Source organism: Macrosteles quadrilineatus, unplaced genomic scaffold (assembly GCF_028750875.1).
Source record: "Macrosteles quadrilineatus isolate MER2022 unplaced genomic scaffold, UCM_ALF_1.0 Scaffold_9__3_contigs__length_116548681, whole genome shotgun sequence".
NCBI classification, from domain to species: domain Eukaryota; kingdom Metazoa; phylum Arthropoda; class Insecta; order Hemiptera; family Cicadellidae; genus Macrosteles; species Macrosteles quadrilineatus.
Window position 1 is genome coordinate 78,993,565 of NW_026542602.1, and position 16,668 is coordinate 79,010,232.

At 34.9% G+C, this 16,668-nt stretch overlaps 2 protein-coding genes across 2 annotated transcripts in view; both read left to right on the top strand.

Moving 5' to 3' along the window:
- The first annotated feature begins 242 nt into the window (after nt 1-242).
- LOC129003902 (mediator of RNA polymerase II transcription subunit 10) lies at nt 243-7,843 on the top strand. Its single transcript, XM_054432238.1, has 3 exons — nt 243-500; nt 6,116-6,199; nt 7,480-7,843. Exons 1-3 carry the CDS (start codon nt 379-381, stop codon nt 7,679-7,681), a joined length of 408 nt encoding a protein of 135 aa, XP_054288213.1. The 5' UTR covers nt 243-378; the 3' UTR covers nt 7,682-7,843.
- Nucleotides 7,844-12,169: 4,326 nt separating this feature from the next.
- Nucleotides 12,170-16,668, top strand: part of LOC129002079 (vigilin) — a 38,534-nt gene continuing 34,035 nt past the window's right edge. The window contains 2 exon segments of the mRNA XM_054429610.1: nt 12,170-12,215; nt 12,298-12,372. The gene's annotated coding sequence lies outside the window, so the exon portion shown is untranslated.

Here is a 16,668-nt window from a genome sequence, read left to right on the forward strand (position 1 = left end):
CGACAAACTGGGAATAATTCAGTTTCGATCAATTTCTACGGTTGTCGATATTATGGAACCCACCCTGTTGGGTTTGGGTTGTCCACGAATCCGTTTCGTTCTCATTCCCTCCCCTCTCAATCTCACTCTCATCTCAGTTTCAGTTCAGTTCAGTCAGTACTTCAGTGTTGTTAGTGTAGTTGTCTGTTCTGTTGACAGTGTTGAGTTGACTTAATTTGATCTGAGTTGTGTTGACTGTTGACTAGACTAGTTGTTGTGTTGTGGTTGTGAGTCCCTTTGCGTTGAATTGTTGAATAGCTTTGGTGGCTGTCTTTCTTTGCTATTTTGTTCTGAGTTGTAAAGTAGTAAGGTGTAGATTTTTAAAAACTTTGTCTCAAGATGGCATCACCTTTGGAAGATTTGGAATCTAAACTAGAACTTTTTATTGAAAATGTCCGCCAGATAAGAATCATCGTTGCAGATTTTCAGCCACAGGGTCAGAATGTTCTCAACCAAAAAATGTAAGTTGGACTTGGCCTAGGTCTATCAGTTTCACACCAAGGAAGGGTAGGCTACAGTTTCTTAACTGGGCTATGCTAATATCGATTGAATTTATCGATTTGATAAGTAAACCTTCATGAGATTTTTTCACTATCAGCAAGTTTGGTTGGTTAGGTTAGGTTTATATTATGTAGAATTACATCGACGGTGCAGTAAGTTATTACACTTATTTATAAAACGCAGATTGAACACTGATCTAATGTGCATGTGGGGAAGGTAGGTCGGGGTTTATGAGTATTCGTGACTAGGCTACATTAGGCCTAAGTGTTTTAAAGTAAGGTTAGATTAGGGAGGTAAAGTTAGTTAGTTTAGTAGGAGGTTGTTAGTTTATTCTAGCAAATTACTACATAAAAACCAAATGAAAAAAACATTTGGATCTTTGACCATACCTAACAAAACTAACATATACCTAAATTATGAAATGTGAAAAGTTGTATAACTTAAATAAGTTGTAGGCTATATCATTAAATACTATTCTGTAATATTAATAATTGTTCGGCAAATCCTCATTTTAATGGCTCGGCTGAAAATGGAATCTGTATTTTGTGAAACAGTAATTTGGTACGGTAACAATTATTCAGTAATTTCAAAAGTTGATAACAGTAGCCTATCCTATATAAAAACAAGTCTATTGCAATGCCATGGATACAGCTTGTGCATTTAATATACATTAATGTTTTAAGTAAATAAGCGAACAAGTGATTTTGCGGCCCTAGGGATGTAAACCCCTGCTCGGCCCCTATATGACGATGACAGCTGGCTTGGCCAGCAAAACGTAACTTTCAGCCCCCAATTAACATATATGTAAAACAGCTAAAAACATCATAGTGTGGTGAAAAATTTGCTACGCATACTTTTACATTACCATGAATTAATTCGATGCATAAAGAAAAAACTTATTACAGAGTCATACTTATTGCGTATTTTTATATTCCCATGAAACTGATAATTTACCCAGCAAATTAAGGCCTTTAATCCAAGTATCTAAGTTCGCAAACCATACATACAATGTGACGATAAAATATCAACGACATAGCATGTAGTTTTATGTAATCCTCACAACATTTCATTTGGTCCATTGACTTTAAATCCAATAATTGTCAAAATCATTGGAGCTTGGAAAAACTGCATGTAAAAAAATCGTTACACTAATAAAAGACGACGTGATGAGCGCGGGCAATGAGCTACAGCGGCTTGGGCATAGCCACATGAATACGGAACGGAAGGAAGGTACTAGAACGGAGAACTGGCAACAGCGCACGCGAGAAGTAGGGGGGGGGGGGGGCGAACACACCGCTCAAGCGCTGGGAACGCATTAGTGGCATCCTGTCCACACACTGTTGATTTATACCAATTTGTGGCAAGGTGCCACAATTAAAAACTGGAATGTTAGATGTTAAAATGGAGTGTTCATTAAAAATATCGATGCACACATGGTTCTACCACCTTCCTTCATCCACTGGTGGCCGCAGTTTGAAAGATGCCACAATTAGGTGTTTGCGAGTATTCGGTAAAACCCCGTAAGTTATGTGTGTGTGTGCGTCTGTGTGTCTGTTTGTCTGGGTGTGGACAGAGCTAGAGACTAGACCTGTGGTCCGATTTCGATGAAATTTGGTGTACCGTATGTTCTAATCCATGGTATCTCCAGGCGTTTGATTTCATATTTTTGAAATTTTGATTTTTAATGGGGATTTTCCCATAAAAAACAGGAAAAATCAAATTTTCTCTAAAATGGCCTGAACGATTTTGATAAAAATTTAGTATGTTGTAACCCTTAAAATTCTGAACAAAATGGTACAAATCCCATTTCTCTAAAAATTACGGCTCAAAAGTTATGGTAAAATATGTTATTTTCCCATAAAAACCCCATAAAATTATCTACGAAAAACAGGATTTTAGAAAAAATTTGGTTTTTATTTTACATAGGCTAGTATGTCATGGTCATTACAGTTTTAATTGGTATAACAAATTGGTACAAATCAACCACAAATTGGTATAAATCAACAGTGTGTGGACAGGATGCCACTAATGCGTTGCAGCGCTTGAGCGGTGTGTTCGCCCCCCCCAACTTCTCGCGTGCGCTGTTGCCAGTTCTCCGTTCTAGTACCTTCCTTCCGTTCTGTATTCATGTGGCTATGCCCTAGCCGCTGTAGCTCATTGCCCGCGCTCATCACGTCGTCTTTTATTAGTGTAACGATTTTTTTACATGCATTTTTTGATTTTTAATGGGGATTTTCCCATCCCCATAAAATAACGGAAAAATAGGATTTTCCCAAAAACGGCCCGAACGATTTTGATAAAAATTTAGTATGTTATAAGCCTAGTCCTTAATATTCTGAACAAAATGGTACAAATCCCATTTCTGTAAAAAAATACGGTTCTAAAGTTATTGTTTCAAATTATCTTATTTTCCCATAAAAACCCCATAAAATAACGGAAAAATCGGATTTTCACAAAAAATGGCCCGAACGATTTTGATAAAAATTTAGTATGTTATAGTCCATTAAATTCTGATCAAAATTGTACTAATCCCATTTCCGTATATTTACTCTATCCGCTTACACATGATAAAGGTTGTTGACAAACTTATGGGAGAAAGTATGTGTCAGAATTCTGATACCGTTTATTTGTATATTTTTAGTAACCTCCTAGATGTAAAACTAAACATAAACTCATTTTCTTCACAAGCTTCCTGTCATGTACACTTAACCAAAAATAGAAATGATTTGTCCACCCCCCATGTTAGGCTGAAGTAAAACCTTAAATGTCATTTGTATCAACAGTTGCAGTTTAATGTTTCATAACGATGACTGAATTATAGTTTAAATGTGTTGAAATAGTACTGACCTTTCCTATTACAATAAGGTAATATTGTTTAACTGAATAAAGAATTGTCTATTGTCAAACAAAAATGTTAAAAATAACAGTTTATCGATTTTCATCACCAACTTAGGCTAGGCCTATTTATTATAAGTTAGGGACAGTGCTTGATTTGCGGGGGAACACAGAGTCCCGGTACCTCCCTTTCGGAAAGATAAAAATATTGGCATAAATAGGGTAGATATCACATTAAATAGGTTACAGCCTCATTTTTTACAAATCGATCCCTAGTCATGTTTGTAGCAGGCATTTAAATGATTCCATACAACTATTAACTCTAAGCTTGACAAGGTTCTTCAACTTATTATATATTTTTAAACTGTTCCATGCACGAATACTAGAAAATACCCAAAGTGGATCATAAAAATAAACAAATGATGTTTTTGGTCTGAAAGTAAACAAAACCCCTCTATACTAATAGCATTAATTATCATATGGTTTTGCTTACTTTAGAGCCAAAAACGTCATTTGTTTATGTTTATGATAAATACCGGGTATTTTCTAGTATTCGTGGTGACGATAGTGACAAGAGTACGTAAAATGAGACTGTGTTATGTTCTAGCATCAACCTCCAACCATGCTCTGGTATATTTGGCAATAGAATCAGTTAAATTATGAATATTCCTAAACTTAGTCAAGTACAAAAAAATGTGTTGCTTTCTTTGTTTCAGTCCTCGTTCAATAATTAGTAGAATAACTTTACTTACTGGCTTCATACCCAAAAAGTTTTGAGTTATTTTTATCGCTAATGTAAATTGTGTTTCCCGCCAACAGAAACGGCCACTCCCAAATGTCACACATGTTTCTTCAAGTAGGAGTGTAGATTATGACAATCAGTGGTGTAGGGGTGCGGGAACGTCTTTCCTTATCTACTTAAAAAAAAGCCTATATATTGATAGGCGGCCCATGTTGTTTCTACAACAATGGTGAGCTACACTGGAACATTAACGACTACACCACTGATTGCTAGCGGTTCATTTGATATCTCTTTATTTTTTTATTCTCCACCATACAGAGCCTCAATTCTGCTCTAGCTTTCTTAGCCTTTGGGTAACCAATTTTCCAACCAATTTTACCAATTTTACCAATTTTTACCAATTGTACCAATTTTCGACTATCACCTAATTCTTTCCGGACTTTATACAATCGATAGTGCTCTTTAAGACGAGTGCAAAGAGTATATATTTGTATATATTAACACAGTTACAAAATCAAGTCTTTTTGTTGAACCTTGATCTCCCAAAACCAATTTTAGACTTTCATAAGATTCTTTCCGGACCCTACACAATTAATAGTGCTCGTCAAGACGAGTGTAACGAGTATATTATTGCATATGTAAAGAAGATTAAGAAATCGAGTTTTTTAGGTGGACCTTGATCTCTAAAAAACCAATTTTCGGCTATCACTAGATTCTTTCCGGACCCTATACAATCGATATTGCTCGTCAAGACGAGTTTAATGAGTTTATAACTGTTTATAATAGTTACACTCGTCTTGAGGAGGCCTATCGATTGTATAGCGTTCGGAATGAATTAAGTGATAGTCGAAAATTGGATTTTAAAAGATCAAGGTCCACCGAAAAACTCGATTTCGTAATCTTCTTAACATATGCAATAATATACTCGTAGCACTCCTCTTGACGAGCACTATCGATTGTAAAGGGTCCGGAAAGAATCTAGTGGTAGTCGAAAATTTTTTTTTTTAGAGATTAAGGTCCACCGAAAAAACTCGATTTCGTAATCTTCTTAACATATGCAATAATATACTCGTTGCACTCCTCTTGACAAGCACTAGGCTATTGTTTGTAAAGGGTCCGGAAAGAATCTAGTGGTAGTCGAAAATTGGTTTTTTAGAGATCAAGGTCCACAAAAAATCTCGATTTCGTAATCTTCTTAACATATGCAATAATATACTCGTTGCACTCCTCTTGACGAGCACTATCGATTGTAAAGGGTCCGGAATGAATCTAGTGGTAGTCGAAAATTGGTTTTTTAGAGATCAAGATCCACAAAAAAACTCGATTTCTTCATCTTCTTTACATATGCAATACTATTTATAATATATGACAATATTTGTAAATTTATAATATTGTAATAATATATGGGTATTGTATAATATATTGTAAAATAAGCGGTGACAAGTGTGTGCTCACCCAAACCAAAGATCCTAGTCTTAGGCCCCGTCCTAGCTGGACGGCAAGAGCGGCGTTACTGACAATATCGACAGATACAAACACATGGCAAGTAATGGGAGTGTGCTAGCTGAGCAGCAACAGCGGCGTCGCTCCTGTCGGTCGTGCTAAGAGCGCTTCTTGGGACCATAAGCCATAATTAGGTGTCCTGAAAATTACTTAAATCGGTTACCGCATTGTTTGGATCATATTGAAATAAGGATTGTATCTTATAATATTTTCATTAACTACTAACAAGCATTGTGCGTCTTTTGCAGCTTGTTGGGAACTTATTCGTAAAAATTAATTTTTGTAGGCCAAAACTTATCTAAATAAGCTTGAAATAAAAAAAAAAAAAAACTGCCAATGTGTGCTGTAAAATTAGTTGCCTGAGTAAAATATGCATGCATCAAATTTTTTAAGTTTCCCCTCAATAATGTGATCTTTTAACTTAATAAAAGGGCTAGACTATTTCATAGCACAGGATGCCTAAAGGTTTTGTAAATTTTACATTGTGTGTTTCAGACAATCCTTGGTTTATGGACTGCAAGAAGTTGATAAACTAAAAAATCAGGTCCAGGAAGTTCACGTGCCTCTAGAAGTTTTTGAGTAAGTACTATTAAATAGAACAATTTTAAAAATTAGGAGAATTTTTATTAGACCAAGCTATCTAGGCTAGTTGGTAGATCCCTTGATCAGAAGCAAGACCTTTTAAGATAATAAAGAAGGCTAAGCAAAATTAAGTGTTTTGAGAGAGCTTTGCCTGTCAATCGTAGGCAGCGCCACCAGCGTTGCTATGCTGAGTGCATGGCAACGCTGGTGGCGCTGTCTACGATTGGCAGACAAAGCTCTCTCAAAACACTTAATGCTTTTTACCATGCAGTTGGCATTCTGGGTTATAGTAATATGTTTTCTGTGCTGCAGTAAACTTGTTTTCAGGCCAGATAAACTACTTACAACATTTGAAGAAAATCGTCGTAGCCGTTTTTGAAATCTTTGTGCAAACATACACACAAACATTACCGGTACTCGTATTAGAATATAGGATTGTAAACCTTTCCGAAATCAGTAAAAATAGATATAAAATTAAAACAACATAAAAATTTATTAAAAAATAATAAAACATTTTAACAAAGGAATGCGCTTAATTATAAGAAAGCATAAGTTATTTTACCTTTGACCATTTCAGTTCAGGTCTTAGAATGGAAAAAGTTTCACATAACAGCATTGTTTTCTTTCATAACAACACAGGTAACGATTGGACCAATGAGGTTCAAGGATTGAGAGAGAAGAAGTAAAATTGCAATGATTCAAACCTCAATTAATCAGCTGTTCAGGCCAATTTAATTGTTGAGTGGTGCAATTAGTGTTTGGTACAATGTTTCATTGCAATACTGTCAGTGGCAATGAGAGGTTAAAAACAAAAACATAACCTCTCTTAGAAGTTTTGAGTAGTGATTTTTAGTAATTAAACACTGTCGTAGGTAAAGTAGTGTACACAACTCGCGTAAATATAGTGTTAAAGACACGAGTAGAACATTTAAGGTACAAGCCTTCTGTTGCATCAACTACTAAAAAAAGACCAGCCTAATTTTCATGACACATTTAGTTTAATGTAGGCTAGTGTAAAGTGTTTTAAGTGTGTCAGTGGGCATTTAAAATTGAAACCACTAACAGGATCTAGTTGAATGGATTAATAGGTACCACTAAAACATGGAATATTACAAAACCGTTTTTATAATCAATAGTCATTTTAAATTTTTACATACATTATGAGTACATTTATTGTGCAGTACAATCCACAGTGATGTTCACAACCATTCCGAAATTTTGCTGCTGCTCTTTCTATGGATTGTGATAGAGGTTGGGTAACATCAATTTTGTTACAGCTACATTGATAATGGGCGCAATCCACAGCTGTACACAAAGGACTGCATTGAGAAGGCCCTCACTAAAAATGAGCAGGTCAAAGGGAAGATCGATGCTTATCGCAAGTTCAAGGCTCATATGATGGTCGAACTCAACACTGTGTTCCCTAACGAGCTGGCCAAGTACCGAGCAATCAGAGGAGATGAGCGACCAATGCAGTAATCTCTCTTGTCTTTCCCTTAACAGTAATGTGTTGTGAATAAGTGGAAAATGTATGTAAATAGGTATACAGCAAGTGTGAATACAACTTACCTGTCCAAAAACTTACTTTAATTAATGTTTTATATCAGTGTACAATAAAAGTATTACTTGTGTTTGTAATAATTTGTTATTAGTTACCTTTAAAAAATATGAAGAAAAATCATGGTTTTAGGCCTACCATTTAATGAAGCAGTAAAAAAAATTTAAAATTAAGATAATTCTGTACGAAACCAATAAGTGTTGTAATTAAGTCAATTTATTTTTGAAATATTCTTCTAAACCCTAAATCATCAACAGCTTTAATTTAGTCATAAGTCGAAAGTAAATAAAAATTTGTCTTATAACACTTGAAACCATGGTGGAAGGATAAAACATAGGTGCGGTACTTCATCATAGGTTAACGTGTTGTCGTCACCCAGATTTTAAACAGAAAATTGCCTGATTGTAACTGTCATATAAGTCCTAAATAATATATATTTGTTTTTATTTAATTGTTAATGTTTTTATAATTTTTTGTAAATAGTGAAATGAAGTTTACAATCTGGGTGACGTCAGCCAAGATTCACTGCCATATACCATATGTTTTAGGTAAATATGCTGGCTGTTTACGTCCGGAAATTTTGTAATTGAAGTACAACTATCCACCACTGTGATACAGTGTTGCGGCTGCAGCATGGCCTTTTTTCTAGTGGGGCCTTGCATCACCCTATGACGGGAGTATCACACCTATGTTTTATCAAAAAATATTTCCAATAAAACTGTGGAAACCAAACCATCTGTTTGTTCATAAAATTTGTCACTAAATCTAAAGCAATTTTGACCAATCCTTCGGAACACTAGTAGCCTTGTCTATAGGTGGAATGAAATGAAAAGGTGCTTTATTTATTATACCAGTCTGCCTAAGTGTATACAGCTACATTAATTTGTTTTTGTTAGTGTTATGATGGAATCCCATTTCAAATGTTTGTTAGAGGGGGCCCACTTTTTCTACAGGTATTGTTGCATATTTGAAAACAATCATAGTCTGACTAACTTTACGTGCAACACTTATTGTCATCAACATGACTCCTAAACACTTTGGTGCTTGTGATTTTCTCGTATTGATTGATCAGAAGCAAACAGATGCCGGAACACCCTGCCATGATAACGATGTTGTCGGCATTTGAGCAGAAAACGAGTACGGTACAAGCGAGTGTGTCGGCCACTGCTTGGTCGCAGAGAGTACTGACGTCAGTTTCGGAGTTGGTTGATCTCACATCTTCTTCATGTGAGAGATCTCCAGATATAACAACTTCAAACGCCCCAAAGATATGGTGGAAAATTTCTTGAGAGGGGAAGTGGGCAAGGCCAACCTTGTTTTCCTCAATGCTAAAAAAATATTTCAATCTTTTGGCAGTGGAACTTTCTTCAAGAAATTCTCCATCATAACTTTGGGGCGCTTGAAACACATCTTCTTTTTGGTGTTATGAAAAAACCGGAAGCCTTGCCTCCAACAAGTGATATATAGGTACTGAGACTAAAACTGCTAACTTGTCATCAGGTAAAGACACGATCGTAAGTGAGGACATACTGTACTCAATGGATTTACAAACCAATTGAGTTTTTGGTAATACTTGCGATTAACGTGGCCATGGGAACCTATTTCTATTTATTTATGACCATAAAATAGATTTTTTGCTAAAATTAATGGTGCAAAAATTTCTCCACACTCAAAAATATTAACAGAACCACTGCTGTTTAAAGTTTTGTTTACTTTTGTAAATCTACAGAATTTTAATGCAATGTTTCCTTACTAAAATCTTTAATATAAATTTTCTGTTCAATTTAAATTATTTAAAGTAAATATTAGGCCCACACTTAATAGTTACTTAATATGTTATTTAAAGTATACGCTAATTTCATATCAATAGTTTGGGAAACAAAAATAACCCTGGCGCAGGAAACCTGCGGACTAAGCGAATTTCCACTTGTCTGATTACATTTTTACTAAAATATTTCCATAAATAAGACATATTTATTCCCAATTTAAATAGCATTAGATTTGACGAGTGCTTTAGGTTTGCTGATACAGGGAAGGTAAAAAGTGTTTTGACCAAACAACAATATAGTTTGAAATAAATAAATTTGCCAAATTTTATCAACATATATCCATAAACATGTAAACTACAACAGTTTTCATTTCCTCCATAAGAATAACATAAGAATTTTAAATTTAAACATTTTTAATTATCTCCGTAACCATTAGGCATACAACAATGCTTCAACTGAATTATTTATTTTTTCTAGCTCTCATGGTTGGGAAAGAAATCCCAAAATTTTATGTTTTTAGGATCAAAATAGGAAAACCCATTTTTATCCCATAAAAAACCCCATAAACCCCCGTTCCCATGATCCGATCATGCTGGTTCGCGACCTCGTTTGATTTGAATGTTCAGAAGAGAACAAGAAATATGAGAAAAAGGCAATTTTAGAGTAAAAATCTTTTCATTGTAATATTTTAAAGAAGATACGAACAAAATAAATCAACCATTGGTTCAAACATTGTCGAGAACGGTGGATGGATATCGAAATATATCATATAGCCGCCTTTAGTAACATTCAGTTTGGTTGTCTAAGATGACGGGGGTTTTTAGGGAATTTTCCAAATAGGGAATAAGCTATTACCGTAGGTCGCATGAAGACCTGGACCCGGGACCGATTTACTTTTTCGTTTTGAGGTCAAATTTCGCTTTGGCAACAGGCAGATTCGTACTCAGCAGGGTCGAATTAGCCTAAAAATGTTTTTCCAATCGTTACATGAAATGCTTTTTGCGTTGCCCTATTTTTAAACGTGCCTGGTCTAATAGGGAAATTCGCTAAAACCAACCTAGATACGGGTATAATTTTTTTAAAGGCATAAATTTGTATCATCGTCATGTTCTATCTATTTGCTTGGAGCGACTGAAGCGGTAGTCCGCACAGCGATTATCGTTCAGCTACTATCGCTGATACGGCGGCCGTTTTGCTTAGAGCGATTGATTTTCGGTCGCCACGCGATTTTTCATAGTTAGTTAAATACCAGCACTCACAATGGTGAAGTCATGAGTGCGTGTTGTAAGCACTGAGCTATAATTCTAACTGGAGGTAGCACTGAATGTCAAAGATGCGTGTCGCCAGCCGCCATGTTTGCGTGAGTCTGGTGTCATAAGAAGCCATATTATTGCTATAACTATTATTATACTTGGCTTAAAATACCTACTTTGTATAGTCGCCATTTCAAAGAAAATTATTAAAGTATTAAAAGTATTCAAGTATGACAAAAATACTCACTGCTATACCAACCTAGTTATAGAAGCCATGTTATTGCTATGGTAAGAAAACTTACTGCTATACCAACCTAACAAAATCAGCGACACGCTTTTGACAGACTTCTGCCATGGCAGCTACCTCCAGTTATAATTTTAGCTCAGTGGTTGTAAGTCATAAAGTATCTCCTCAGTGAGGAGTTAGGAGACGAGGCTCTACTCGGCCTTAGTGGAAGTATCAATGGACGATCAGTAGAAAATACATAGTGATACTTAGGATTTGGGATGGATACGTATCACTAGAGGTCACGAGATAGGATATAAATAGAAAACTGTAGTGATATCACTAAAAAAATATATTTATATCGATAAAAAATAGTGATATTAATAAGAGTACATGAATGTCGGAAAATAAAAACTGGAGTCTAAATATAAAAAAATAATAATCATACAAAAACTTGCACAGTATTAACGCCCACACTACAAATAACACATAACAACTTGGAACAGTCAAGCATTTTATATTTAAATTTGAATAGACGTGGATTACCTTAACACAACCATTTGAGCAATGACATTGCAAGGTTCGCTGGAAATAAAGAGTCGCCTGTTTCTTCTAAAATTTAATTTAAAAAATTAAATGAATGTGTAAGGAATTATACCGTAACCAAAACAGTACAATCGAAGAGCACATGAATAGAAAAATTCATGTGAACAAAAAAGTAAATTATGGTTAATTCAACCCCTATTATGTGCCTACTGAGTGAACTGCACTGTTTTGAGTCCTAGTATACATCCAGCAAGTTTCATTGGCTGGCGTGAAAAGGTCGTCGACGGTCGACGTTATTGTTGTTAACGTTTTTAGATCCAGAATATAGTGACCATGAAATATTCTATTGTTACGATCCAATGCCAGCAAACGAGTGTGTTAGGTTGTTTAACACTCTTTTCTTGTTGATAACAGGGTCTCTACCCAACGCTATGAAACACAGGAGTGATGAAGTATTACATATAATATGGATATGCTCAATGGTCTTAATATTAATCCCTTTCCTTTTTGAGAGGTGAAAATAGGTAATACACTGTCTACTGTACACTCTGCGCTGATTTGGATTGTAAACCGATACTAGCGCTACTTGTGTAGAAATCACGAAACATTCTGTAATTCTGTGTCTCTCTCACTCTCTCAGTCACTTTATGTCTACCTCTCGGTAAGTCTGCAATCAGTTTGTTATTTTACTTGTAATCAAGGGTATAATTTTCCGTATTGTAACATTTTTGTTTAATTTTTAGGAAGACATACATTCGGCAAACTGGAGCAGTTAACGCCTAAAAGGTCGTAGGACGGATTTCTTGGATATCAGTACAGTAAGTAAAACATGTTTTATACCCAAGTTCATGACCGATACACGTCTTGAGTCCCGATTGCCAGGCACGGTGACACGTCGACTTCTTATTTTAAAGGCCTATTGATTATCTATCGTTGATATACTGATGTAAAATTTATAATTTGATAAAATATTTTCAAACTTTACCTATTACAGTGTCTTGTTATATTTATTATTGTTTAACATAAATTTATTCTATTTCTGCTTGTTTAACAACTTGGGAATCTACCGTATGACAACGTGTCAGCGACCTAAACCAGTTTGTAAGGCTACAAATTAAAAACGAAATTGCATTTTTGGTGTTCACTTGGCTTATCTAAATCCTATCTTTTTGTTGAGACTTCATAGATCCGCTATTATAAATAGTAAGTTAAACTTAGTAGCTTACCACTAACTTAAGTTAAAGAGATAGGCCTAAGTTAACTTAAGTTAAGCAATAATAATGGGAATGAGTTTAAATTTGGTACTTTCCTACATATGAGATTTCACCTTAAAAATGTTATGATGTTGTGAAGAATTAGGCTACATCTATTTAGGCCAGATCACCACTGTAATTTGTCTTCCTGTCACTCTTAAAGGAAAATAGGGTTTTAACCTATTTTTTTACCTACTAACTTAAGCTTGGATTTCATGTTAACATTTGGCATGTTTGACAGATGGATGACAGATAGAACTAAACTAGCCTAAGTGCACTCAAGTGGATTTGGATAATATAACCAGCATTAATAGCCACGGCTGTTCCAATTACTAAGTTAAACGCCCCATGTTCCAATTACTAAGTTAAACTCCCCATGTTTAACTAGTTAAAAAACTTAAACTAGTTAAAAAAAGTTCACTCATCAGGCCTAAATTAATTTTTATCTAAGAAGTTACTTAGGCCTACCTAAGTAAGTTATCTTAATCAACATCTTAACTTGCGTTTTTCTAAAGATACTAAAGATACTAATATTATGACAGTAAAAAATTAAATACCATAGGGTATTTTGCATATAACTTTGGCCTAAGTTTAGGTACATAGGCCTATTTTATTTATCTGTTAAGTTACGGTAGCCCCCTACAACAAATATTACTTAAGAAGGCTACTTACATTTTATTACTAAAAGGCTTGTGCCAATGTACTTTAACTTTTTTTAAGTTACCAGATCGGGGGGGGGGGGGGATGACGACAGAACAGCGGCTCAGTGTCATAATTAGGCTACCTATTTTCATCTTGTCCATTACTGTCCTCATAAAGAACAACGCTAGAGAAGTGACTGGGCCGAAAAATTCATGCATGTTGAGTCTCGATATTGTACAAATTATTAATGAAGATGAGGTAGAACATGGCATCGTCCTGTAATACAGCGAGTAGGAGGTCACGAATTGTGAATATTTATAGGCATGCACTGTGGATGCGATAATCCCTGGTGTGGATTAACGTCCACACTAGTGAGTACCGCTGGGATGGGGTTACGAATTTAACATTGCTCTTATGGCGAGCAAATCCAAGATGGCCATTGGATTTTATGGAGTCCCTTGGAAATCAATCCAAAACAACAACAAAAATTTCTAATCTCATAGTAAGTTATATTAGATATTACAATTATAATCACATTGGTGTTTGAAAAAACTTTTTGGATGATAATTAGCCTAGTAGCCTAACTCTTCAGCAGCTGTTTGAAATTATCGAAGATGGCCGCTAGCCTCCAAGGACTCTTAACTGAAATATGTTTGATAACTCTGTTACTAAAATCAAAAACATCTTCACTTTTAGAAGGTTTCAGAGATCTCATTATTTGAAGCACATCAAGCTCACTAACAAGTTAAATGCATCTTAAATTTCCCTGCTGGTTCTACATTGTTTAACCCTTTCAGTATTAGGCCAATAATTCATATTTTGTAAGACTTTTTTGTTTGCCTTTTAATTCCATTACCTGTTGTTGAATTTTAACTTTCATGTTGTCACTATTTTATTAATTAGGCTAATTTTGAATAATAACACAATAAGAAAATATATAAGAAAGATAAATCCCGCTATTTGTAGTAAACATTAAATAAAACTTAGTTTTTGTTGTAATTTTCCTGGTTTTCCTATAAATTTTTATGTTCTGATAGCATTATTTGAAACCAAAATCTCATAAAATCAAAAGACATATAGTTTACAATGTAATATTAAATTTAACCTTGATTTAGTTGGACGAGGTTATCGTAATATAGCCATTTTAGGGAAACTAATGTTTTGCAGCAAAGTCTCAGGAACACATTTATGATCACTGTTGTGTTTAAACTAAAAGATTGCATCTAAATAGTCCGTGAATAACTGGTGCTGCAACCTAGTAACGCATTGAACAACCATCTGCAGCGCCATCTGTTCGCAATCGGTGGCGACAGCTTAAATACGGGGTTTTGACTCCCCAGTCTTCAAGCACAGATAGCCGAGAAGGCTAGGGCGTGTGTCACTTGGCCAGTGGCATTCGTCTGCTCGGGTCCGAATCCCGTCCTGTGTGGCAAATAATTGGTGACCTGTGTGTTTGTAGCGATATACTACAACCACTGGGGCATAGTGAGGTGTTCATAATCCTTGGTTTAGACATACACCTCGAAATCATCGGATTGGGCGAATCTTTTAGCTAAGTGGTTGATAGTGTATCCTATGAACATGCAGGTCACCAATGGCCGTTTTGCTATTTTTTGTTAAAATAACCTTCCTCTCTATATCCCTTAGAGATTTTTTAAAACAACGATATATCGTTTCATAGCACTGAAAGGGTTAAAAAGGTAAAATAACTCAAATTACATTTATTAATTAATTTAGTACCATCAAGCACCTTTTAACGAATTTCCCATATAGAGAATAAGCTATTACCGTATTACTCATGGTAAGACCTGGACCCGGGACCGATTTACATTCTTGTTTTGAGGTCCCTAGAGAGGCTAAAAACACCATCCGTTAAAATTCATATATATGTACTGTATATGTGTCCGTTAGCACAATAACTCGAGCAAAAATGATCTGATTTTGATGAAATTTGGTATAAATGTGTAAACCTACATTTATTCGAACGAGTTCGCAAACCACACTGATCAGATCATGGGGGGTTTTATGGAGTGAAAATAAGGTTTTCCCATTTTTGATCCTAAAAACATAAATTTTTGGAATTTCTTTCCCAACAATTTTGTTGAGCTTAAAAAAAGAAATAGGTAATTTAGTATATTGAAGTATTGTTTTATGTCTAATGGTTATGGAGAAAATAAAAAAAATTTAAATTTAAAATTCCTATTTTATTTTTATGGAGAAAATGAAAACTGTTGTAGTTTACTTGTTTATGGATATAGGCTAGGCCTATAGGCCTATATATGTTGATACAAATTGGCAAATTATTTATTTTATCCTATTTTATCGACGTTTGGCCAAAAAACATTTTTTACCTTCCCCGTAGCAGCAAACCTGAGCACTCATTAAATCTAATAATATTTAAATTGGGAATAAATAAGTCTTATTTATGGAAATATTTGAGTAAAAATGTAATCAGACAAGTTGAAATTAGCTTAGTCTGCAGGTTTGCTGCGGCGGGGGTATTTACCCTCCCTGTTGCAGCAAACCTAAGTACTCGTAGAACTAATTCTATTTAAATGGGGAATAAATGTGATATTTTTAAGGAGACATTTTAGTGTAAATCCAATCAGGCAAATGGAAATTCGCTAAGTCTGCAGGTTCGCTGCGGCGGGGGTATTTTCCAATTAATCATTAAATTCATCAGCTGAAATGGGTGGAATTGGATTTTCCCGCTGATACTGCAGTAGTTACCACCTTCTGATTTAATTATATGCCATGCGGCTGAACACTTATTCCTAGAACTTTTTGTTCTGCTTTCATTGTGCATGATTTTGGCTTACTTGATTTTGGACCTACCTATACAATTTCTTTTTTTCTATGTAATAGTTCTTTAGTCTCATGTTATTTTTATAATTTGGTACACCTATCTTTAATAGATCCTGTAACAAAATTATTGTGCTTCTCATTCTTCTTTAGTTATGATCAAACCATGAAGAATTATGTCTAATTTGTTTTCTTTGTTGAACCTTTTTACTCTTTTTTGGTTAACTGCAATAATTATACACGGTTGATAACTTAGTTTAAAACAATAATAGGCCTACCGGTAAGGTTAAAAGGTGTCCGGATAAGAGGGAGTCTACTGTACTGAAATAATGAAAAATTAATTTAATTTCTCATTCTTCTTAAGCTATAGTCAAACCATGAAGAATTATGACTAATTTGTTTTCTTTGTTGAACCAT